The following is a 25,149-nucleotide window of genomic DNA, read 5'->3' on the forward strand; positions in this document are numbered from 1 at the left end:
CCCTGCCTCACCCTGTGTACCACCTGCCTTCCCTCCCTCAGTGCCCCCCTGCCTGCTGGTCCCATCGAGAGGTTGTAACTCGGGCTAGTGATCTGGTATCTCCAGGCAGACCGTCTTTTATTCTAACAGCTCCTAGGGCCTTGCTCATTTAAAGGAACAATTGACCAATTCAGGAATGATAGCCTTCAGGGTAGAACCCAAGGAGGAAGAAAGTTTTATTCTCTAGGATCAGGTGAGTGGCCTCTCTCTGGGCTGACTGGGGCATTCTGCCAGCTCTGGAGCTTGTTTGGGGTCAAGGTTAATTCCCTCCGATAGCTCCATCTGGCCCAGAGCTGAGGCTGGTATGGGAGGCTCAGAAGTCCTGAGAGTCTAACCACCTCCTTTTGCTTCCTGCATTAGGCCCTGCACTGAACTCTTACCTCGGGCTGTCTGGGAAGCCTTGGTTGCCCCAGTGAGGACCCTTTCTCCTGCAGGGATCTCACCAGAGGAGCTCCGTGGAAAATGCTGCACTCCCCCCCCCACACCTTCCCATTCAGTGCAGTGTCTGGGTCCCAGGCTCTTTCCTGGGGTTAGCAGATTACAAATCAGAATTCCTTACCCAGCAGGATGGCCTCCACCAATCCTCTCTACTCCCCACTGGGTTCTCCTCTCTTGTCTGTTTAGAGGCATTTTTTTTAAAGATTTTATTTATTTATTTGACAGGGATCACAAGTAGGCAGAGAGGCAGGCAGAGAGAGAGGAGGAAGGAGGCTCCCTGCTCAGCAGGGAGCGTGTTGTGGGGCTGGATCCCAGGACCCTGGAGTCATGACCTGAGCTGAAGCCAGAGGTTTTAATCCACTGAGCCACCCAGGCGCCCCGAGGCAATTTTATTTTTTAAGTTTCTGTCCTTGTTTCTCCCTCCAAAGGAGAGACACTCCACCCTGGATGCAGGTAAGAATTACACGAGGCCATTGTAAAATGCCAGGGCCCAAGCTGTTCTCTCAGAGGGTCCAACGTAACTGGTTTGGAGGGAGGGCCCCTCCGTCAGTGATTGTAGAAGCTCCCCCAGTGACTCTCCTGGGCAGCCGGGGCCGAGAGCCCTTGCTCAGAGACACTCGGCCGTGTGTCTGCGACCCAATGTGCCGTCTCTGGCCCCTCTCACGGTCCCAGGCTAGCCACACTGTCCTGCAGATCCTCTTTACCTGCCCAAGTCATGACTAGAGAACCCCCCGGGGTCACTCTGCTCCAGCATGTTTGAAATGAAGTCACTTTGGCCTTCTCTGATGCCAACAAGGGAAAGACTGGGAGGGTTGAGCGTCTAAAGTAAACTGGGCACTTTGCACACATCCCTTTATTATATCCTCAGAACAGTCATGAGAAATGACTGCTTCTTTCCCCACTTTACCATGGAGGACATGCAAGTTCCAGAGAGAGCATGCAGCTGGGAAGCAAGGAGCTGGGCTGCCCCTGGGGCTGTCTGACTCCACGTCCCAGGCAAGGTCCACCCCCGCCCCGTACCCGAACCTCGGCCAAGGCTGGGGAGGGTCTTGTGCTCCTGGGGTACCCACTGTCCTTCCCAGGCTTGCCAGCCCAACTCCCCAGAGCAGAGCCAGCTGGGATCCAGGCGGAGGGGGCTGGCAAAGTGAAGGAAGGGGCCCAAAGTTGGTGCTCCTGTATTACACCAGCCCTCGGTAGAGAATGCAGGAGTCTTAGTTCTTGGTGGCTGGAGCCACTCCTCCTAGGAGGGTCTGTGCCACAGACTCTGCTGGTCCCAAAGCCCTCCACGTGGGCAGGTGGGCCCAGCCACCACTCCTGTGCCTTCCTCGTGTGGCTTGGTGGGCGGCTGGCTGTTCGTCAAAGAGATTTCGCTGTATGGGACAAAGAGGCAGCGCTTCGTGTGCGGGGACCTCTGTCCCCTCCTGCCCCTCCTGCTGTGTTTCCAGCACTTCACTGAAGCACTTGGGAAACCTCGGGGAGATTTAAAGAAAGGAGCCAGAATGTGGCTGTAGACCAGTTCAGCTCCTTCCTTGCTGTGGGACCTGGGGATAGTCACTTAAATGTCTCTGTGCTCCAGTTTCATCATCTAGCCAACAGGAGTGACCGTATGTACCTCTTAGGCTTGTTGGCATATGACATGAGATTAGACATGTAGAAAATCTGACCAGAGCAAATGCTTAATCACTGTAATACACCTCTGGCCCCCAGATTCTAAAAAAAGGGTCATCAGTTTGTACCGACTTCAAGTCATATAGGGAGAGTCCTCTGAGCCAGGTCCCTCTTAGCTTAAAATAAAGCTGCAAGGTCACATCAAGAATGCAAATATACATTTGCAGCAAACACCATAGAGCGATATGCAAGTCCTATTTTATTTTATTTTATTTTTTTGAAGATTTTTATTTATTTATTTGACAGGCAGAGATCACAAGTAGGCAGAGAGGCAGGCAGAGAGAGGAAGGGAAGAAGGCTTCCCGCTGAGCAGAGAGCCCGATGCAGGGTTCAATTCCAGGACTCTGGGATCATGACCTGAGCTGAAGGCAGAGGCTTTAACCCACTGAGCCACCCAGGCGCCCCAAGTCCTATTTTAAATCACTAAGAGAATTCTGGGACAGGTCATCGGGCCAGTTAGGAATGGGAGGAGAGTGTTTCTAGGAAAGAGGTAGACAGAGGGGGCTGACCACTGGGTCTTCAGAGAAAGAAAGGGGAGAGCCTGCCTGTTCGATGTCTCAGAAGCTATGGACAGGATTAGCATTCCCAACACCACATGAGACGGAGAACCTAATGCTGGGCAGTGTAGCCACTGGACTGGCCACAGGCTGTTTGCCTAAAGATTGCAGAGAAGTAACTTTGCAAGGCTCACACCAAGCACTCAGTCCTGGTCCCAGATTTCCCTAGTAGTGGCTCAGAGCCACCTCAGAAGGTGGGGAGGGCAAGGGACCTCCATTTATCTGGAGAGAAAGGGCTACTTGTAAGACTTGGCAATCATAGCTCAGATTTGGGGTTGGGGGTGAGGGATCTCTGGATAGGTGCTAGAATTCTAGCAGAGTAGCTGATGGGGCTGAGCTCTGTGGGCAGGGGTTCGTCGGCATCTTACATCCTAAGTAGGTCCAGTCTGCTGCCATCTAAATGACAGGCGACCACTTAGAGAAAGAGTCTTTGGGATACCATGCGGGGCAGAAGTCAAGATGGCTTCCTTCGGAAGCGTGGTATCACTGTAATCATGTAATTAGCCGTAAGATTTAGATAATCCTGAAGCTGGTGCTCCTGACCCAGAGACACTGCTGATAGCTTCTGTGAGGGGGCACTCAGGGATGTCATTCCAGGAGCAGTCATTGGTTCATCACCTGGTCCCACTTGGGAGGGGTGCAGTCCTTGACCCTGGGCCAGAGATTTTCCCCATCTAAAACTAACTGGCAGATGCAGAGATTAAATCTTCACCTTTGGCTTCATTATGCCTTGCTGTGGTTTCACCAGCGCCTTCCTAACGCAGGGACTCAGCTTGGGTTAGGCATACATTCCTTCTCACCTTGGTTCCCCATTAGTCTCCTTTTATGCCTAGTGAGTCATTTTCAGTTGAGTTTTCAGAATCTTCTCTAATGGATGAGTTGTCTCTCATCTCATGTGTCTCCTGGTCTTGCTCTCTGCCCCTGCACACAAAACCAGTCCTCCGTGGCGTCCTGTGTTCAGGCCAACCCACCGCCCTTTCCCTACTTCAGAAGAGAGCTGTCATCAGAGGTCTTCCAGCTCCTTGGGCTAGGCCAACCCTGGGGAAAGGGTCTTGGAGATCAAAGGCCATACTTTCCCCAAGGACCTGTTCCCACAAGCTCCCGTGCCTCAGATGTATTTTCCTGGAAAAGGTTACATGTTTCTAAGAGAGTTAATTGGCTTAGCTGTTTTAATAAGCTCTCTTGAGACATGTATTCAACACTTGTACACCTGCCTCATCTCACATAAAACACAGCTCGCAAGGGTTATTGTTACAAGATGTGTCAAAGTTGGCAAGCTGAGCTGCACTCGGAAGGTGAGACCCGTGCTCTTGGAAGTTGGGGAAATGTGACTTTTTTTATGGGCTCAACTTGGTGGTCTTTGGATAGAGCTGCCCGGAAGCAAGGGTCATTCAGGAAAGCAGTGTGCCTAGTAGAAAAATGCCTCAGCTGGGAAAGCTGATCATCAGCTGGCCTGGAGACCTTGGGACGTTCACTTTGCCCATGGGAGGCCCTTGATTTCTCTCTAAAATAGAGGGGTTTGATGTAAGGCTTTCCTGAAGGGCTGTGAGCTGTGAGTTGTGCAAGGATGCCACATCCATGGGAACATCGTTCACATTATAGACAGAGTAGATTTTCATATTTATTTTGACAACACTTTGGCCTACGGCAAGTCAAGTGTTTTGATAGAATCGAGTATTCAAGTAAGTCTCTGTTGGATGGTAGTTAGGTGTTTTCTAAAAGGAAATGCCTTTTAAAAAAATCATGCATGGGCTTAGTGGTGACCCTCTTTGTCCTTTAAATTCCCTCTGACTTCATATTTTCTACTCAGGATATTTTTATTAGGTTGTAGAAGAGGATACTCACCCAGTGCGAGGTTGGAACGTCCATCAGGAAGGTGGACTCTAGGCAGAGATAGGATGGGTCCTAAAAAATGAACCCAGGGCAATTCTTCTCAAATTTCCCTGGGAACATGAGGAAACAAGGTGAAGTAAAGCCAAAACATGCCTTCATGGTGTTCACGAAACCAAAATCTTACTCCAGAGTTCCTGGTTACTTTTTCAAACTATGAGATCCAGGCCATGGCCTTTGTTTCTCCACAGATCCCCGTGCAGAGATCTAGGAATCCTGTTTTCCTCAGTCATGTTGAAGTGACCTACAGTGACCTCCATTGACCAGATTCCAGGCTTTCCCTGAAGCCATGGAAATGGCCTGAAGGCAGCAAACTCAGAGGTTGAGCAACTCACCCACTTTGCACAGATTGGGCCTGTGGTAGATCCGGAATGGCACACAGAATCCTGATTAGAAAACTATCTCATGCAAGCCACACAACAGCCCCCCACACCAGTCTGCTGAATTCCATCAGACAAAGACTAAAGAAAATAAAACAAAATATCTACAGTAATTCACTTAGGAATAATTAGCCTTGTTCTTTCTAAAACCACCAGTTTCATTAATTTCATGTTCCCTGGCATTGTGGCTGTCATCTGTTGCTAGCTATTTCCTTTGCCAGTCATTTATTCATTCTAGGTTATAAAATTAAAGGTATGGTGGATGTGTCTGCCTTTTGAGATCTCACCAAAGAGAGACCATTCCGGATGGACAGAGCAGAAGGCTTACCCTTGTCCCAATTTCTGTCCACCTGGGTACTAGTTGAATCTCTTCTCAGGGGCCCAGGGAGGTATATAGGTTCTATCAAAATTAACTGTGTTTGCAGGACTTGGATTCAGGGCATCTCTAATGGGTTGAGATACAATCCGTTCGCTCCATCATCTGGATCTGATTACCTGAGCAGATAGCAAATTATAATGCCCCAGGTGCTCTGCTTTGAAGGTTCTTTCTCTCTCTTTGCTCACAGAGCTTCAGTTGTGGGACAACCTAGAGGAGAACAGATCATACAACCATCAGTCATATGTCACCTCCAACTCCCCACACTTGATGCCCAGCTGCTTTCTGAACAAGTTACAGTTCCCATAGAGTAGAGCTACTGCTGCCTGATTTCCTAGTTCGGGGGTCTTCAAACTGGGTTCCCAGGGATTTACGAAAGCAAAATTACTTTTAAGGAAATCAGTTCTAAGATCCTAAAGTTTCATGCACATTGCACCTATTGTCTTGACTAAAAACATGCCCTTTCCATACTTTACATAAGCAAGGAATACCCATCGGCCATGCAGAACCTTACTAAGGTGTATCACTCTGATCAATGAAAGCCTCTAGGTACCAAAGGGACAGTTCAAAACACTGGTGTAGGTGTTGAGAAAGTGAATACATCTAGGGATAAAATAACAAAACTTAAAAAAAAAATCAAGTATTTTCCACTGCTTGCTTTTAAATTATTTAGGAAAAGCTTAATTGAGTTGTCAGCTGAAACATTATTTAAAAATTTATGATGATAGATCACTATGTGAATGTTGGCATTCGAAGAAGCAGTTCAAAGAATTAAATGACATTGGTACAACAAACTTCTTCTATTTCCATCTACTTATTTATGTGAACAACTCTCTTAGCACTTAGACTTAATAGGGACGGAGTGGATTCTGAAATTGTCTTATTCTAGATCAGCCGTATTCATCCATGGGTATGTGAATTGATTTTCAAAAGCATCCCTATTCCTTTAATTATGAAATGCATTTATTTTTTGTTTTGTTTTATTTATTGATCTGAGACCGAGAGAGCACGAGTGGGGTGAGGGAAAGAGGCAGAAGCAGACTCCCTGCTGATCAGGGAATTCGAGACTCTATCCCAGGACCCTGGGATCATGACCTGAGCCAAAGGCAGAGGCTTTAACCCACTGAGCCACCCAGGCGCCCTAGAAACGTAAAATTTAAAGTATGCAAACATCTTTGTATTTTCTAGAAAGTTACAGAAGTACAAATTTATATTAGACTTCAGTAGATCAATATTTTAATTTTTTGTCATATCCAGAGCTCTATGCCAAGAAGTTATTAATTAAAATATATAAATAGAAAACTAATAAAGACTGAAAATGGAACAACAATAACAATACATACTTAATGCAAAAGAAACCGAGAAAAGAGAAAAACTATCCAATATGTGATGAATACATGGCATTTAGTTAGACGGCTGATTGAAACACAAAGATATCAGTAAATACATTACATGTAGAAGTTTACTTTTTTACTGATATTTTATTATTTCAATTAATCTGAGTTATTCTATCTGTTTCAAATTCAAAAGCAGGCGAAATTCATTCACATTGTTAGAATAGTGTTTGCACTTGGGAAAACAGGGACTAGAGGTGCCTGTGTGTGATAGTGATGTTCCGTCTCCAGATCGGTGTGCTGGTTACACAGCTGCATTCACTTTATAGGAGTTCATTAACCTGTGCAATTATGATCTATTCATTTTGCGTCTCTGTTAAACTTTAATAGACATTTGCTTTAAAAACAACTATCATCAGGACAAAAATAAAACCTAATAGATACTGCTTATAAAAGGAATACATTACCACTTCCTCATATCAGGGAGATCATATGGTAGTTGTCTTTCTCTGCTTGACTTATTTCGCTAAGCATGATATGCTCTAGTTCCATCCATGTTGTTGCAAATGGCAAGATCTCATTTCTTTTGATGGCTGCATAGTATTCCATTGTGGTGATGCAACATGGGGGCTTAAGTGGGTAGGAGAAGAATAAATGAAACAAGATGGGACTGGGAGGGAGACAAACCATAAGTGACTCTTAATCTCACAAAACAAACTGAGGGTTGCTGGGGGGAGGGGGGTTGGGAGAAGGGGGGTGGGTTATGGACATTGGGGAGGGTATGTGCTTTGGTGAGTGCTGTGAAGTGTGTAAACCTGGCGATTCACAGACCTGTACCCCTGGGGATAAAAATATATGTTTATAAAAAATAAAAAATTAAAAACAAAACAAAACAAAAAAACAAAAAAAAAAAGGTTAATTCATAAGGACATAAAAATCTGAAATGTTAAAAAAAAGGCATACATTAAACGTAAGTATGTGAAAAAATTTAAAGTAATAACATTTTTAAAAAGATATACGACACACAGGAAATTAACCAAGAGAGAGCTGGTACAGCTATATGAATATCAATCAATGTACACTAAAAACCTAGACTATTTTTTAAAATAAAGAAGAATACTTTACATTGATATAGGGTTCAATCCACCAAGAAAATGTAACAATTCTAAACTGTAATGCTCCTAATTGTACAATCTCAAAATAAATAAAGCAAAAATTGACAGAGCTAAAGCAGTGATAGGTATGTTCACAATGATATTAGAAGATTTTTAAAACCTCTTTTCAGTAACTGATAAAAGAACAAAAAAATGAGAAGGGTACAGAAAATTTATACAACATACTTAACATATTTACCTAATTGACATTACTAAAACACTTCACCCAACAACTGATGAATACACATTATTCTGAAGTCTACACAGAACATTTGTAAAAAATGACCATATGTTAGTCATAAACCACTTATCAACAAATTGGAAAGTGTGAAATCATACAGAATGTGTTCTCTGACCACAGTGTAATTAAAGTACAGTCAGTAATAGAAGACTTTAAAAACCTCATGTATTGGGAAAATAGCCAGAGACTTCTAAATAATTCATGGTCCAGAGAAGAAGGTACTGTTGAAATTTAGAAAATATCTTGAATGGAAGGTTAGTGAAAATACTACATATAATGAATGTAGCAGGATAAATGGGATGCAACTAAACTCATGACTGAAAAGAAATCAATACTCCTATTGGATGGTAGTTAAGTGTTTCTAAAAGGAAATGCCTTTTAAAAAAAATCCTTGCACGAAGTCTTTGATATTTCCAAGCTAAGGTCATTTGAACTGAAAGCTCAATATATATATATCTACATATGCAAATATGAATGCTTGCATATGTAGATAAAAATAATGACTGAAAATCAATAATCTGTCTTCATCTCAAAGAAAATTAAATTCCACCAAATGGAAAAAAAGGCAATAAAACAATAAGAACAGAAATGAAGTAGAGAGCAAACATATGAGAGAGGGGGGTTGACAAAGCCACATTTGTTACTAGAAAAAAATGAAGGGTGCTCGGCTGGCTGTCAGTTGTCTTACTCTCGATTTTGGCTCAGGTCATGATCTCAGGGTCATGGGATCAAGCCCCATGTTGGGCTCAGCGCTCAGCACAGTCTGCTTGTCTCTCTCCCTGTTTCTCCCCCCAGCTTGCACTATCTCTAAATAAATAAACAGGTAAATAAAATCTTTAAAAAAAAGAGAAAACTAATAAATGGGTAAAACCTTGACAAGACTTATCAAGGAATAAAAAGAGAAGACACAAATAACCAATAATAAAATGGAAAAGGGAACATCAATATGGAAACTAGAGGCATTAAAAAGCCAGCAAAATAATATTATGAAAAATATTATGCCAATGTATTTGAAAATGTAAATGAAATAGATTTCTGGAGAAAAATGACCAAGTGGACAAAAAGAAATAGAAAATTGGAATACTTTTATATATATTTTAAAATTAAATCTTTAAAAGCCTTCCCTAGGGGTGCCTGGGTGACTTAGTCAGTTAAGCATCTGCCTTTGGCTCAGGTCATGATCCCAGGGTACTGGGATCGAGTCCAACGTTGGACTCCTTGCTCTGCAGGGAGTCTGCTTCTCCCTTTCCCTCTGCTCTTTGCCCAGCTTGGTTCTCTCTTTCTCCCCAAATAAATAAATATCTTTAAAAATAATAATAAAAAATAAATAAAAGTAAAATGCCCTAGTATTAGATGCCTCCACTAGTGAAGTTTACAAACATGTGAGGGAGAAGTAACACCAATCTTACACAAAGTCTTTCAGAGAATGTATAATGATTAATCACATCCATAATGAGGTCAGTACAAGGCTGATACTGAAATGTGGCAAGAATAGCAAAGGAAAGTTAAATTATAGGAACTTTTTTCATGAACAGAGATGTAAAAATTCTAAACAACATATTTGTAAACTCAATCAATCAATATATAAATAGAAAAATATATGCTAACCAAATTGGGTTTATTACAGGAATAAAAAATAGGTTTCATATTTTAAAATCTATCCATGTAATTCACAATAGCAACAATAAAATTTTAAAAAATTGATCATCTTAGTAGATACACAAAAACTATTTGATAAATATCAACAAACATTCATAAAAAAAACTCTAGGTGAAACAAAACTGGAATTTATTAGAATGGACTTGGTAACTAGTAAAATACCTTCTTAATCTGAAAAAGACTAACTACCAATAATCCAATAGCTAAACATAATAGTTGATAGTAAATGGGTTCAAGAATGAGATAAGGATACCTCCTACCATAACTTCTATTCAGAATTATATTTAGAGGTCCTATCCAGTTGGGGGATGTGGTGGGGGAGGGCAGGGGTAAAAATAAAACAAAAAGAAGGAAAAAAAAATCATCATTATTCTAGATGACTCTGCAAAAATCCCAAAAGAATTCATGTTTAGAGTTAATGAGATAAGTCTATTGATATAAGATCAATATTTAAAAACTATTCTATTTATATATACTAGGAACAAAAACGTAGAAAATGAAATTTAAAAACCAATATCATTGGGGTGACTGGGTGGCTCAGTCGGTTGAGTATCTGGTTTCAGCCTGGGTCATGATCCCAAAGTCCTGGGATCGAGCCCCATGTCGGGATCTCTATTTACCGGGAAGCCTGCCTCTCCCTCTGCCTGCTGCTGACTCTGCTTGTGCACACTCTCCCTCTCTCTCTCAATCTGTGTCAATAAATTAAAAAAATCTTAAAAAAAAAATAAGACCAGTATTATTTACAATAGAATCAAAACACACACAAAAAAAGAAATAAATCTAACAAAAATAGCTTGAGAACTTTACTTGGAAAATAATTTAGAGAAATATAAAAAGACCTTAAAAAGTGGAGGCATATATTATGTTAATGAACTGGAAATCTTAATATTACATCAACTTTCCCAAAGTTGATCTATAGATTCAGTATAATCCCAATCAAAATTTTAGCAACTTGTGTTTATTTCTGTGTGTGTGAATTGACAGGTCAATTCTAAAATTTATATGGAAATTCAGGTTCAAGAATAGCAAAAACAGGGTGCCTGGGTGGCTCACCGGGTTAAGCCGCTGCCTTCGGCTCAGGTCATGATCTCACGGTCTTGGCATCGAGTCCCGCATCGGGCTCTCTGCTCAGCAGGGAGCCTGCTTCCTCCTCTCTCTCTCTCTCTCTGCCTGCCTCTCTGCCTACTCATGATCTCTCTCTGTCAAATAAATAAAATCTTAAAAAAAAAGAATAGCAAAAACAATCTTGACTCAAATGAATAAAACTGGAAGATTTACACCATTAAATACAGACATTTTAAAACTGCAAAAATGAACACAAAATAGTATTTACACAAGAGCAGGCAAATAGGCCAAGAGTAAAGTTCAGATATTCGTTTTAAAAAAAGATTTATCTATTTATTTGAGAGAGAGAGAGAGCATGAGGAGAGGCAGAGGGAGAGGGAAAGAGAATCTGAAGCAGACTCCATATTTATAAAAATGATGGGATGCTTGGGTGGCTCAGTCAGTTACATTTCTGTCTTTGGCTCAGGTCATTATCCCAGGGCCCCAGGATTGAGACCCACATGGGGCTCCCTACTCAGTAGAGAGCGTAATAAAGATGCTTACATATACAACTTTCTTAGAATATGTTTCTAGAAGTGGTTTGCCTAGGGGAAGCATGCATACAATAAAAATTGTGTAAATATCACTTAACTTATTCTCAAAGGATGAGAGGGACTCAGGAATTCACACATATGTATATGTTTTCCAAACACAAGACTTGATCCATAGAGGACAGTGAAACCAATCTATGGATTGCTAATCAGTATTAAACAACAACAACAAAAAAAACCAGAATAGAATAGAACAAGGAAATATGAGCCTGCATTGTTCATAGTTTGGTGAAACTTTTTTGTATCTGCTGTGTTTCTGTACTGTTTCATGAATCAATATGAGTATTTTGCCACAAGTTACAGAAAAAACGTTTTTTTTTTCTTTTTTAAAATTTTACTTATTTATTTGACAGAGAGATCACAAGTAGGCAGAGAGGTAGGCAGAGAGAGAGAGAGAAGCAGGTTCCCTGCTGAGCAGAGAGCCTGATGCAGGGCTCAAAGGCAAAGGCAGAGGCTTAACCCACGGAATCACCCAGGCACCCCTAGAAATGTTCCTGTAGATGAGCTCTTCAGGCATGCATTCTGGTTTCCAACACTCATTTTTTAAATTTCCTTTTCTTGTTAACTGCCTTGATAAGAAGTTTTATAACCATAATAAATTGCAGCAGGGATGGCAACATTCCTGATTTGCTTCCGACCTAAATGAAGTTTCAAAAAGGAGAATTTTCACCGTAGTTAATATCTAGTGCATCAGTGAAAGTCTCATTTCCTCTTTACATCAAGTTACATAAGGGGTTTCTTTTTCATTTAGAAGCAGTTGGGTTTATATTTAGTGAACTGTTAGGATTAATCCCTAATTTGATTGCCTGAGGTCAGATAACATGCATGGTGCCCCATAAAACTTCTGCTTTTTGGAAGTTATTGAGATTTTCTTTGTGGACTGGAATACGATCAACTTTTCTCTTCGGTTTGATAATATTGAATATTCTGTATTAGTAAAATTTTCAATATCTCTTGAATCCAGTGTATTGTTAGTGACATTCAAATCCTCTATATCTGTGAATAAAACAAGATGAAATCAGAGAGGGAGATAAACTATAAGAGACTCTTAATCATAGGAAACAAACAGGGTTGCTGGAGGGGAAGGGGGTGTGGGTTGGGTAATAGGTGATGGACATTGGGGAAGGTATGTGTTATAATGAGCACTGGATATTATATAAGACTTATGAATCATTGACCTCTACCTCTGAAACTAATAATACATTATATGTTAATTAATTGAATTTAAATTAAAAAATTCAAATCCTCTATATCTTTATGTAGCTATATCTTATATATCATTTATTCTTTATTTCTTAAATTGTCATTAAAATCTTCCACCAAGATTGCAGATTTGCACTTTATTTTCCCAAGACTACTGTGTGTGTGTTGTTTGGAATTTCATCAAGATTAAAAGCTTCTCCACAGCAAAGGAAACAGACAACAAAACCAAGAGGCAGCACACAGAATGGGAGAAGATATTTGCAATTGACAATACAGACAAAGGGCTGATATCCAAGACCTACTCAAACTCAACACAGACAAAACAGATAATCATGTCAAAAAATGGGCAGAAGACATAAACAGACACTTCTCCAAAGAAGACATACAAATGGCTAACTGACACATGAAAAATATTCATCATCATTAGCCATCAGGGAGGTTCAAATCAAAACCACATTGAGATACCACTTTATACCAGTTAGAATGTAGGTTAATGATATGTAAACAATCATACCCATTCTTATTATTTATTTTTATTGAGATAAAATTATATTAAAATTGTATTTTTTCAGGTATACAACAAAATCATTTGACACATATATGGTGAAATAATTATCACACTTGATCTTAGCCAAAAGGCTGAGAAACAATGTGAAATAATTATCACAATAAGTCTAGTTAACGTTCCTTACCACACATAGTCATAACTTATTCTTTCTTATGATGAGAACTTTTAAGATCTCCCCTCTTAACAAGCATACACCTTCTTAACTGTTAATGTGGATTTATAGCTGTTTCAGGTTTTTGAGACTACCTTTGGGGTGTTTTTTTGGTTCAGGGGGTGGGTTTCATCCATTCTTTGTATCTAAAATTTCTGTGTCATTTTATATCAAGTGTAAATTTTTAAAGTATTTTATAGTTGGATTTTGTTTGTTTCATCTTCACAAATTCTTTCAGAGCTTAATCCATTCACATTTATTTTGAAACAAGTATAGTTGGCTTTCTCTTATATTGATTTCAGATTTTATTGTTTTTTTTTTCTAATGGTTACTCTAGACATACCAACATGCATCTTTAGCTTTTTCACGTTCTACCCTGAAATAATACTATATTACTTCACAATGAATTTAGAGTTTTTAAATTTTATAATGCCATTTATCCACTTATACATTCTTTATATTATTATTGTCATCTATTTTACTTATGCATATATTGCAAATCCCATAATATATTGTTTCAAATTTTGCTTTAAATAGTCAATCATCTCTTAAAGAAATTTCTTAAATGTTTACCCTTTCTGGCCCACATTTGTATCATCTGTGGACCTGGTTCTATTGAATATTTTTCTCTTGATTAGGAGGCACATTTTATTACTTCTTAGTACATCTCATGATTTTTTATTATATGCCAAACATTATGTGAAAAAGAACAGTAGAGGGTGTAACAAATGATACTTCCCCTGAGAAAAATTCATGCCTCTTCCTATGTTAGACCTTTAGGGTGGAGGCTAAGTCAATCTAATCTGTAGTTGAGCTTGGTCTGCGGGATTTTGAAGCTTTAGTTAGATTTACTTTGCCACTAGTTTCAAATGTCCTGAGGGAAGATAACAATTATCCCTTTATCAGGCCTTGGAATTTGTCCAGCGGAGAACTCTCCGGTCTTTACATGGAAAGTTTACGTTTCCTACTTTTTGAATCACTGAGTTCTTTTTCTCTTCAGCAGTGTCCTCAGCTTTCTGCAGCTTGGAAGATCCCCCTCGCCTCTGATGTTCTGCCCCCAGCCTCTGATGAGCTGTTGCCTTGCACCTCATTTTAAACTTCATATGTTACACTTTTTTCCCCAAAGGTCTCCTCCCACTAGACTAGATTCCCGAATGCTCTAGGATAGAGACCCTGACTGACACATTTTTGTTTCCGCTATGTCTGATCACAGTGACTAGTTCATAGTAGGTACCCAGTAATAGTCAACGAACTTAAACTGAGACTTGCTCATCCCTCTTCTGCCCTATAGTTCGATAATAAGGTTGGGTATCTCTTCCTCAGAGCAAATACTTCTACTCATCCAGGAATCTGGGGCAGTGAAGCTGAGGCTGTAGTAACTCCTAACATCAGAATGCCCTTAATTCTTTTACTTCGTTTTGGGGTGCTGGGTGGCTCAGTCAGTTTGGCCTCTGACTCTTGATTTCAGCTCAGGTCATGATCTCAGGCTCATGGGATCAAGCCCCATGCCCAGCTCTGTGCTCAACAAGGAGGCTGCTTGTCCCTATCCCTCTTCTCTTCCCCACCTTCTCCTCTCCCCGCACCCCGCTCATGTGCTCTCTCCATCTGAAATAAATAAATAAAATCTTTTAAAAAATTCTTTTCCTTCATTTTGGGAGAGGCAAAGACATGTCTCAGATCCTCGCTTTAATTCAGTGATTTTTAGGCTTGCTAATTTGGTGTGGTATTTCTTTTTTTTTTTTTTTTTTTTTTTTATTTTCTTTTTTTTTTTTTTCCAATTTATTTATTTTCAGAAAAACAGTATTCATTATTTTTTCACCACACCCAGTGCTCCATGCAAGCTGTGCCCTCTATAATACCCACCACCTGGTACCCCAACCTCCCACCCCCCCGCCACTTCAAACCCCTCAGATTGTTTTTCAGAGTCCATAGTCTCTCATGGTTCATCTCCCCTTCCAATTTACCCAAAAGCACATACCCTCCCCAATGTCCATAACACTACCCCCCTTCTCCCAACCCCCCTCCCCCCAGCAACCCACAGTTTGTTTCGTGAGATTAAGAGTCACTTATGGTTTGTCTCCCTCCCTATCCCATCTTGTTTCATGGATTCTTCTCCTACCCACTTAAGCCCCCATGTTGCATCACCACTCCCTCCTATCAGGGAGATCATATGATAGTTGTCTTTCTCCGCTTGACTTATTTCGCTAAGCATGATATGCTCTAGTTCCATCCATGTTGTCGCAAATGGCAAGATTTTGTTTCTTTTGATGGCTGCATAGTATTCCATTGTGTATATATACCACATCTTCTTGATCCATTCATCTGTTGATGGGGTGTGGTATTTCTAAGTTCAGTTAGACTACAGAAATACTTATTTTTTTATTCCAGAACTAATCAGATACTACCTAATACTTGATTTTAGAATAGACAAAGACACACTAGAAGACTTAGCAGTTATGAAAAAAATTCTATGGAAAAAAGTTTTAAATGGGAGCTTTCTGTGTATGAATTAATTTTGTTTCAAGTTGGGAAAGACCAACATTATCCAATTTTTGCTGGTCCCTGTTATGGGACACCCATGTCCCATAGGAACGACATTTGAGAACCTCTGCTCCGGTTAAACAAAATTGCAGTTAAATATGCCACTTATCAGCAGTAAGTTCTTTTATTTCATGAAAATGAACCAAGATTTTATTTTGACTAATGGTGTTTGCTTCCTGAAATAAGCTCAAAAACCTACCTTAATTATTAAAGAAAGTAACCATTTACCATCTTTTTCCTTCTTAGGCTGTGAGGTGGAGATTCTTGGGGTCAGACCTACTTACTGCCTAGAATATAAAAACGTCCCGACAGATATCAATTTTGCCAATGCTGTGAGCGATGCTCTTGACTCCCTCAAGTAAGTGTCCCAAAGTTTCAGCCAATCATTGTTCTTCATTATTTCCAGGACCACTAATGAATGCTAAAGTGAATTAAGAAGGTTTGGTACAGGTGGAGTAATGTCTCCAAGAGGTGGTTAACCTCTTGCGTGATGACCGTTAACTGCTACTGGAGAGTCATTGTGAGTGAGTCCTTTCAGGTAGGGGCACTCTTCATAAATGTTGAATCAAGAGCAAGAAAGTCCGAAAGGGTTTGAGACTTTCTCCTTTACGTTGACGGACCATAGAGAAGCAATATGAAGGTCAACATCTCTCTAATTAAGATTTAGGGAATGCTTGAATTTCAGAAAATGTCATTATTTGGTTAAAAGGGTGGATCTTTGGGGAAGTAAATTTGAAAAAATTGCCTGCTCTCCCCATTTCTTGGCAATGTGTGAAACACATTAGTGCATTAGAAGATAGAACCTTTTATTCCTCCCACATGGAACAATGACACAGAACTTTAAAAATGCAGAAATCATTAATGGTGTCTAAAATAGCACACAAGAGTCTGTCAGAGAATCTGATCAACCAGAAAGGTCAGGAGAAAGCCTCAAGGCAGTCTCAGACCTCGCTAGATGTGGAAGTCAAGATGGGAGACCAGGTGGGCTGTACCTGAGTAATCAGCAACCAAGAGGCCATAGATGTTGGGAGCTCTCTCATTTCCAGGACCAGATTTGCAGTCGCCTTGGCTGCTGAGTGGGTCTCCTGGGTAGCATCAAGGCAGAAGACCCATAGCATTCAGTTTGGACACCAGGCAGGGACCGTTATCCTCCCAGGAGAAAGAGCCTGGTTTTAAAGCTGGGCAGACTCCAAGGGCCACCAGATCCTAGGCACTACGTACAACTCACCAGCGGAAACCACATGAATTGGCCCATAGCTGAGATTGCCCCAGGTATAGACTGACCAGTTATGAATCCCATTCTTGCCATCACCACCCCAAACATCACAGGGAGCACCAGTCACCCCCACAAAACTGTACAGGGAGAAAACAACACCCCTCCCTTCGCTGCTTCTTAGAATAATTCCATTTCCATGAAACCTACCAAGGGGGGGTGCTTTGAGGCACAGGAAGGTTCAGGCTCTGACAGATTGGAGAGAAAATAGGTTTGAAATACTTAAAAACTGAGATGTAACAAATTTTAAAGTTTAGGTTTTTTTTTCTGGAGGGAAGAGGGAAGGGACAGGGTCTGGAATGAACTTTAAATAAATATTATTAACTATTGAATAAATATTCTTCAACATATGGTTTGTAAATCATGTGTGTTATACGATCCTGCCTCCTACCTACTCTGCTTTCTTTTCCTTGCCCACAAGTGCTAGAAAACCACACACACATGTGATGGCCTGGAATATCATGTTACAAACTAGTTTGTGCAAAGCAGCAGGGTACTACACGCACAGCAGATGAGCAGAGCTGGAATTCTGGAATAGCTCTGTGTCCATACAGTGCTGTTTCCAACATATCCAAAAAGCTGGCCGCCCCTACAGACTGTGGCCACACTAAATATGAACATTTAGAACATAGTTGTCATTCAGATACCTCCAAAGAACCCAGCATTCCGGGAGTGTAATCATTTTCACATTCATCTTGCCTTGACAGCCGAATGGTCCCTCACTGTATGCAACCCAGTGATTCAGCAGGTGGGGAGGCAAACAGACCCAACAGGCTCAGGTTAGCCAGTGCCCGCTAGCTTGGCCCATCCAAGCAGGCTTCCTCGTCCTGAGGCATCACGGCATGCTAGAGGAACGAGTGCTGGGCTCTGACTCCTAGAGAAAGTTCTGCTTCTCTGTTTCTAGAGAAGTTTTACTTTTTCCCTTTTCAAGCAACATGGCAAAGCTCTGGAACACTAGGGAACATCTTTACCTTAGAGCACAGCATTTAGAAAGGGGAAGGATTAAGGGATGTGTGTGTGTGTGTGTGTGTGTGTGTGTTTAGCAAAGGCATTGGGCTCCCCTGGACAGAAAAGGCTACCAAGAACTGCAGGCCCAAGAAGCTGGCCCTAGGCTAGGCCTCTACCTGGTGTGACCTGACGCCACCACATTGTTCAATTGGCACCATTCACACTGTAGTCTACATGAAAGACCTTGAACTCCAGGGGATGGCATGCATGTGATCTACCAGGGAACAATGCTTCTGCAGTTGGGCAGTGAAGGCCTAGGCAGGATGGAATCAGGCCCGTGCAATGGTCTTGTGGGGTCTTCATACTGTTAAAGTTAACAGGGTCACCAGAAAGGGCCCCTGTGAATACTGGTTGGAAAGCTGGAGAGCGACCATTTCTAAAACTAGTCAGGGCTTGAAATGAGACAGAGAGATAAAAGGAAGAAAGACAATAGGCCAGATGATACCTATTGCCTGTGGGAAGCAGTAAGATGAGCTAGGCTCTCTTGCAAAGAAAAAGAAGGAACCTCCTTTAACCAACCTATGCAGATTGATTGACTGATTGGTTTAGAGCGGGGACATGAGGGGTAGAGGGAGAGGGAGAGAGAGACTCTTAAGCAGGTTCCATGGAGCCCAACGTGGGGCTTGATCACAGGACCCTGAGATCATGACCTGAGCTGAAACCAAGAGTCCGACCCTTAGCTGACTGAGTCACCCAAGCACCCCTAACATTTGTGTTTGAATTCTTTTTCTCTGTGTGTTAGGCAAAGACACACTATTATTTATCTTTCCATCAGATGGCCCACAAACTAGGAGCAAACTTGGGACTCCATAGCTTACCTCTTGGTTTCTGCTCAGCTCTGTCTCAAAATTCCTAGCTATCATTTGAGTTCACACGAGTGTGCAAACACAGGCACACACGCATTTTTCCTGATCAGTCCTGCTTTCAGAGTGTCTCTGTCTGCTCTGCTCTTAGTCTGAGAGGCAGAGAGAATAGGATAGAGGGTAGGTACGTTTTTACAGAAGGCAGTTAAGATTGACCTATGGACAGCGTTTCAGCAAAGGGTCCAGCTCAGCCAAGAAGCTGCACGGTTCTGTAGGAAGGGCTAGTCCCATTTCCATGTTTGATCTGGGCATTGCCTTCTAGGCCTCATAAAGCTTTATTGACCCAAATCATATCCACAGTAGATGCTACCTCAGCACCTAGACAACCTCTAGCCGAGAGGGAAGGAGAAGGTGAAAAGAATTCATGTCTTCAACACCCACCGGCTAGCATTGTGTCAAAGGCGCCATTGCCGTTGACCCGTTCTGCTGTCACATCTACTGGACTGCTCAGGTGTCGTCTTCCCCCTCTTACGAAGAGCCCGCTGACTCTCCTTACGTTCATTGCCTTGGGTCACCCACAGCTAGCAGGTGGTGGAGCCGGAGCCCAGGTCTGAGCGAGAAGCGCCTGGATGTTTCAGAGTCCACGTTGCAGCTCTTCTTCTGGTCTGCACCCATACCTCTGACATGCCCCCAAACCCAATCAGATGGAGAGGCTGGAGGGGATGGCTTCTTCCAAGTCATCCCTGTGGGGCTGTCCTGGGTCCAGGGCTCACGAGGGCCTGAGGTGGACTGGCAGCCATTGTGGTCTGCCTTCTCTTTGCCATGTCCAGCAGTACACGGCCTCGGTCACAGGCATGTTAGTTGCCATGACTCCACACACGGGGACAGTGAAGCGATTCCCCCACCCCCACAGCCACAACAGGAAGCTGTTTGCCATCGCATCACTTAGAACTTCCTCCTGGAAGCTCTGTTTGTAGGCTAGTCATGCTTTGGCAGGCAGGAAAAGGGGCATGAGTAGCTCATCTGGGGGTTACAGGGTGTGGGGGCAGCAGTTTTGACAGTGGTGACAGCCACAGGCAGCTCTGACGGCCTGGAGGGGCCAGGAGGCTGCTCCCAGGAGATGCCTGATGCTGCCTCTCGAAAGGATTGGTCAAGTAACAACCAGGCAATGGGAGCAGTGGACACAGCTCCTGTCCATTGTCAAGCTCTATGGAAAACAGCTCCAGAGGAATTCCATTAAGATCCCAGAACATCAGTGGCTGCTGGTGGCCATAAAGGAACAGATGGATGATGAGATGGTTTTTTCCACAGACCACCGGGCAGCTGGTGCAATTGTCCTGGCCTTCGTCCCTCCTCCCCGTGGACTCTAAGGGAAGGGGCTCAGCACACAGGTTGGTCCGGCCACATCTGGAAGGAAGAGAGAAACGGAAGGCATCCCCTTCCCTTTGCCTCCCTGTTGCTGTGTGTCAAGCACTTTACAGACATCAGCTTGTTTCATACCCAGTGTCGTCCTCTGTGGAGGTCTTTCACATGGCACGTCGAGGCTTCCAGATATTTCTGCTGTTCTCGAGACCACCCGCATAGCAAGGTTCCCATCTTTGAACCCAGATATGTGTATTTCCAATGCCCTATCGAAGTGTTATCTTCAAAACTAACTTCTGTCATGTGCTCAGTACATACGTATGTGAGAACTATGCCCAAGTTCAAATCACTTTATTTTTGAGGGGATCCGGGGATGACCCGGCTGCTTGAATGGAGAATGTGAGAAGCACTCGTGTGAAGGAAAAGAATGATAGAGGACGATGACGTACGGTTATCATGAAAAGCCAAAAATGCTTCCCAACTTAGAGGACAACCAGACCATGATCTCTGAGACTGCTTTCTCCATCAGGGAAAATAATCTTCATCTTACTGGCTTCCTACAGATTAACAGCTAAGTTTACACAGTCCGGGCTCGAGTGGGTCATAAAATCCGGTGACCCATAAGTAAGTTTATTAGACACCTGTCTTTTAGGACACGGGCATGACAGACAGCTGTTTGGGGGGCCTAATTTCTAAGTTTTGGATCATTTTTCTTAACAGTTGATAACTTCAACCATCCCTTTGAATTGCCCCCCATTTCTCTCTCCCTAAGTCTTCTCCTTCCAACTCACTTCAGTCAGGAAAACGGATGTGAGGTTATGAACTTTTACACTGAAAAGAGATCTGGACGGCTTCGTAAGATGATGGGGGACCTGGGTGTCTCTGAGACCCTAGGGCTGAGGGCTTCTTGCAGCTCTCAAGTACTGGGCCAACAGCCCCAAGTCCTTAGGCTCAGTTCCTGGACCCCCTAAAGCTATAAATTATAAACGGCCAACAAGAGGTCTGCAGGCATTTCCACCCATCGCTCCTCACCCAACTGCTCCATTACAAATGAGCTGACCCGTGATGAAGACCAGATCCATGTGGAAAACTGCTGCCAACCAAGAGTCTGTCCGCTAAACTACAAACAGGCAAGAGTTCTCAGCCCTCGAAGACTTGGGTCCTTTACAAATCAACGGAGCTCCAGCCTGGAAATCTTTTCCAAAGGCGGCCGCATAAATCCCTGACTTGCCCGCATCCAAACTCCAGTGTTCCTGGCACCTGGGGTCGACAACTCCTTCGAAGGAAGTCATCAGGTAAATCTGTGGCATTGGCTTCCCGATCACACAGAGATTTGTGGGTATGGCGCAGAGCCTGCAGGAGACTAACCAAGAGTCTGCTACGTTCAGGGGAAGTGTCTGCATTGCAGTGACCTAAAACCATGTCATTGAAATTGAAAGCACCTGTCAGCCCATTTGTGCAAATTTCCCCCATGCAAGCCCTACCCTGGAAGCGTGCACACTTGAACCCGGGATACCCTGTGTGAACCTGCACATCTGAGCAGCTACATGTGCAAGTGTGTAAAGCATGTAAAGGCTGAGGCTCATCTGAGGGCGAGATTTTCTGGAAGGTTGCATCGCGTCCATTAGTTTATCCATGTGACCATCACGGGCCTCACAGCAGTTTAGGGATGTGTATGCAAGTGCCATTTCCTGGCGAGACATTTTATGCACCGCCCACACCCTTGCAGGCCTTGCGGTGACTTTTTGTTCTCTACCATCTATAGATGGGTGAGTCATTCACACATTAGCGGGTATGAAGAATGATAATATCACTTTTGAAAAACACCTGACCCGGTCCCGGTTGCGGAGGAGGAGAGTGGTAATGGTATTTGTTAAGGAAGGGCCGGTTTTCTGTGTTCTAAAAAAAGAAAACAACTGACCAGCAATTTCACTTAACTTGAAACGAATGTCCCCTCAAAAACATAAATGAAGTGCCCCCCAGGGAATGCGTAGAACGTCACAGCATCATTAAAGGGCACGCCCTCGGGGCAAGCAGGACCATAATGAAGGAAGATGCTAGGTGCGATATTGTCTGAAAACCGTCCCCGGGGTAGTGAAAGGAGTAGACACGGACTTTCCAAAAACCCCGGACTGGTAGAATGTTCTGATCTTGGAGATTCACGTTTCCAGGTCTAGCTATGTCTCTGAGGCCTTGAGTATGTCCTAGAATCCTTTCTGGCCTATTCCCCATCTGAAAAATGTTCAAATGCATTTCTATAAGGACGCTTCACATAGTAGTTCCGGAAATCCAAGACAATCCAACCCACAGACATGGCACATTATCCTTCAAGAAGGGATTCTTATAAGACAGTAAGGACCATTTCCACAAGAAGAATAAGCCGAATGCTGCCCCATTATTGTGGGCCGTTGAGTTTTTAGTGGTTGTGGTCCAGGTTTTGTAGTCAGCCCAACATGGGTTTGAGTCCTGGTTCCATCTCTCACTGGCTGTTTAATGCAGGCAACTGTACTGAGCTCTCTGTTCAATGCATTCCTATCCTAAACGGTTGCTGTGAGGATTAAATAATGATGGAAAAGCCTTCAACATAGTGTGTCATTTACTGAGCACTTACTATTAGTAGACTTTCAACTGTTATAGAGCACCAACTGTATGCCAAATACAGTAGTCTACAACTGAGCTACAATAGAGCAGGAATCGATATCCCCCCAAAGAGCTTCACAGCTTAGAGTCATCAAGAGGCAACTACAGCCCAGCATGGAAGAGTGTTTACCAGGATATGAGTCTGGAGAGCCGCAGGGGCATCCAGGGGGGCTGCCCAGCTGAGCCTGGGGCACCAGAGCCAGCTTCCTGGGAGAGGCACCATCTCCCCTGAGACCTGGAGGAGGCGTGGGAGCTGTTTTTAACTCTGGCCGTGCAAACCACACTCTCTGAACTTCCGGGAGGCAATTTTCCCTCCTCTGTGGATTGCAAGACCCAAGGCACAGCAGGCTCTGAGGTCACACGTTCTTTTACTGCTCATGTTCCAAGTGTTGAGGCAGACTCATCGGGAGACACCACGCCATCTCACTGGTGTGCGTGCCCTTAGAATATGGCTCTTCTGGAGAAATAAGGCAATCCACCAAAAGTATTGATTATTAGCTTCTGTAAAGCGCAAGCAAAGGAATTAGCTTGAATTTCTTCTGCATTGCTTCAACTTCTGTCAGTCACTATAACTGCTCCTGTCATAAGCGTCATCATCAGCCTGATGACTATTTCATTTGGGTGCTTTGGGGGGAAGTCGTGGGCAAAGCTTGGCGGGGGGGGGGGTGGTGGAAAGCACTGTGTGAGGGAGGGAGGTACCTCACACCGCTTTTTTCTCCCCTCCCTGACTCTGCAGGCCTCCTGCTCCAGTTGAGATCACTAGTTCCTGGTCATTCTTAGCCCAGCATCAAGGGCTTGGATTATTGGTACTCTGCCATTATCAGTATCATCAGCACGCTGGCCAAGAGGGAAAGTTTTTCCAGAGCCAGGGTCTCCCTGGTACCCACAGAAGTGTGGTCACTGTTAGAATTCACTCTGTGTTCACCCTGGAGCTGACCGTTCATTTCCTCTATGAAGGGTCAGCTTCACGTCAGTGTCTGCTGACAGCAGGCCCTGGACGCTGACCTGTTTGCCTCCCCCAGGCCGTGCTAGAAAAGCTTACTCTCTTCTTTACGGGGTCGAACACACAGTCTGCTGTCGTATTTAGATAACTCCTTCAGGTCCAGCAATAATCGAACAGTCGTGATTCAAATGATTGCCTCTAGTTGTTCTGATCTTATGGCAACAATGGGTGGTAGAGTAGAGCTCTGAGAACTGTCCCCTGCCTGTTCCTGCCCCCTCCAGCTCTTGGGGCACGACGAGCGATGCCACATGAGCCCAGAGAACAGATGTCCCCTGACCATGCTCTCGGCCTGTGGCACCGAGGAGCTCAGGATTGTCAGGCCTAGATGCAGCGGTCATGTTTCTTCCTTGGCGATCACCATGTTTGTTTTAAGGTGTCCGCTTTGCCTGGCCCACAGCAGGGGTCTGGGGACCCCAGGGTTTTCACAGAGGCCTGCTGGTTGGAGGGGGAGAAAGCTGCTGAGGGCCTCCCTGACCCGCATCCCTCTCACTCTGCTCCCTCCAGGAGTGGCCGGGCGGACCTGGCAGCCATATACTATGAGCGCATCGATGTGGAAGGCCACCACTACGGCCCCTCATCGCCTCAGCGGAAAGACGCACTGAAGGCCGTGGACACCGTCCTCAAGTACATGACCACGTGGATCCAGGTAACTGGCGACAAGGACCACGAGGCTGAGCTCCCCTCTTGTCAGTTTCTTCCTGCCTCGTTGGCTGTCATAAGCCCTCAGCGTCTTCCTTCTCGCTGGTCCTGGCGGACGAGGCCAGCACCAGGCTGGGATGGGGCTCTTTTCTTCACCCAACCCCTGCTCAGACACCAGGGGATCCCTTGCTTTACGACCAGCCCAGCAGGACTGAAATGGCCGGATTGGCATCCTACCTGGCTTGTTAGCCAGCACGGTCCTTTACCAAACCTAGTAAGTCTGTGAACCAGGTCCAAGCGGACGTGGAGACCAGACCTGGGTTCTGTCCCTGAGCCTGCCACCCCCTTGCCTGCTGACGCCCAACAAGGTAAAGCTTTCCTGGGCCTTATTTTCCACGTTTGTGGAATGGGGGAGTGAGAGCTCCCATCTTAGCACACTGGTCTGCTGAAAGAGCCGGAGCGGAGATCAGACAAAGTAGCTCCAAGGGCTCCAGCCCAGGAGGGATGATTGCTAGCACTTCTGGAAAGGGGAGTGCGCTCTCGCATTGCCCCCCTCTGGGTGCTTCT

At 43.7% G+C, this 25,149-nt stretch overlaps 1 protein-coding gene across 1 annotated transcript in view; it reads left to right on the plus strand.

Annotated features, from left to right (window-relative positions):
• ENPP6 (ectonucleotide pyrophosphatase/phosphodiesterase 6) overlaps positions 1-25,149 on the plus strand; it is a 111,022-nt gene that overhangs the window by 61,120 nt on the left and 24,753 nt on the right. Inside the window, exons 3-4 of the mRNA XM_044225638.1 lie at positions 16,101-16,212; positions 24,448-24,589. Coding sequence (XP_044081573.1) covers positions 16,101-16,212; positions 24,448-24,589 — 254 coding nt within the window. The remainder of the gene's footprint in view (positions 1-16,100; positions 16,213-24,447; positions 24,590-25,149) is intronic.

This window comes from Neovison vison, chromosome 11, assembly GCF_020171115.1.
Source record: "Neovison vison isolate M4711 chromosome 11, ASM_NN_V1, whole genome shotgun sequence".
Classification (NCBI taxonomy): Eukaryota; Metazoa; Chordata; class Mammalia; order Carnivora; family Mustelidae; genus Neogale; species Neogale vison.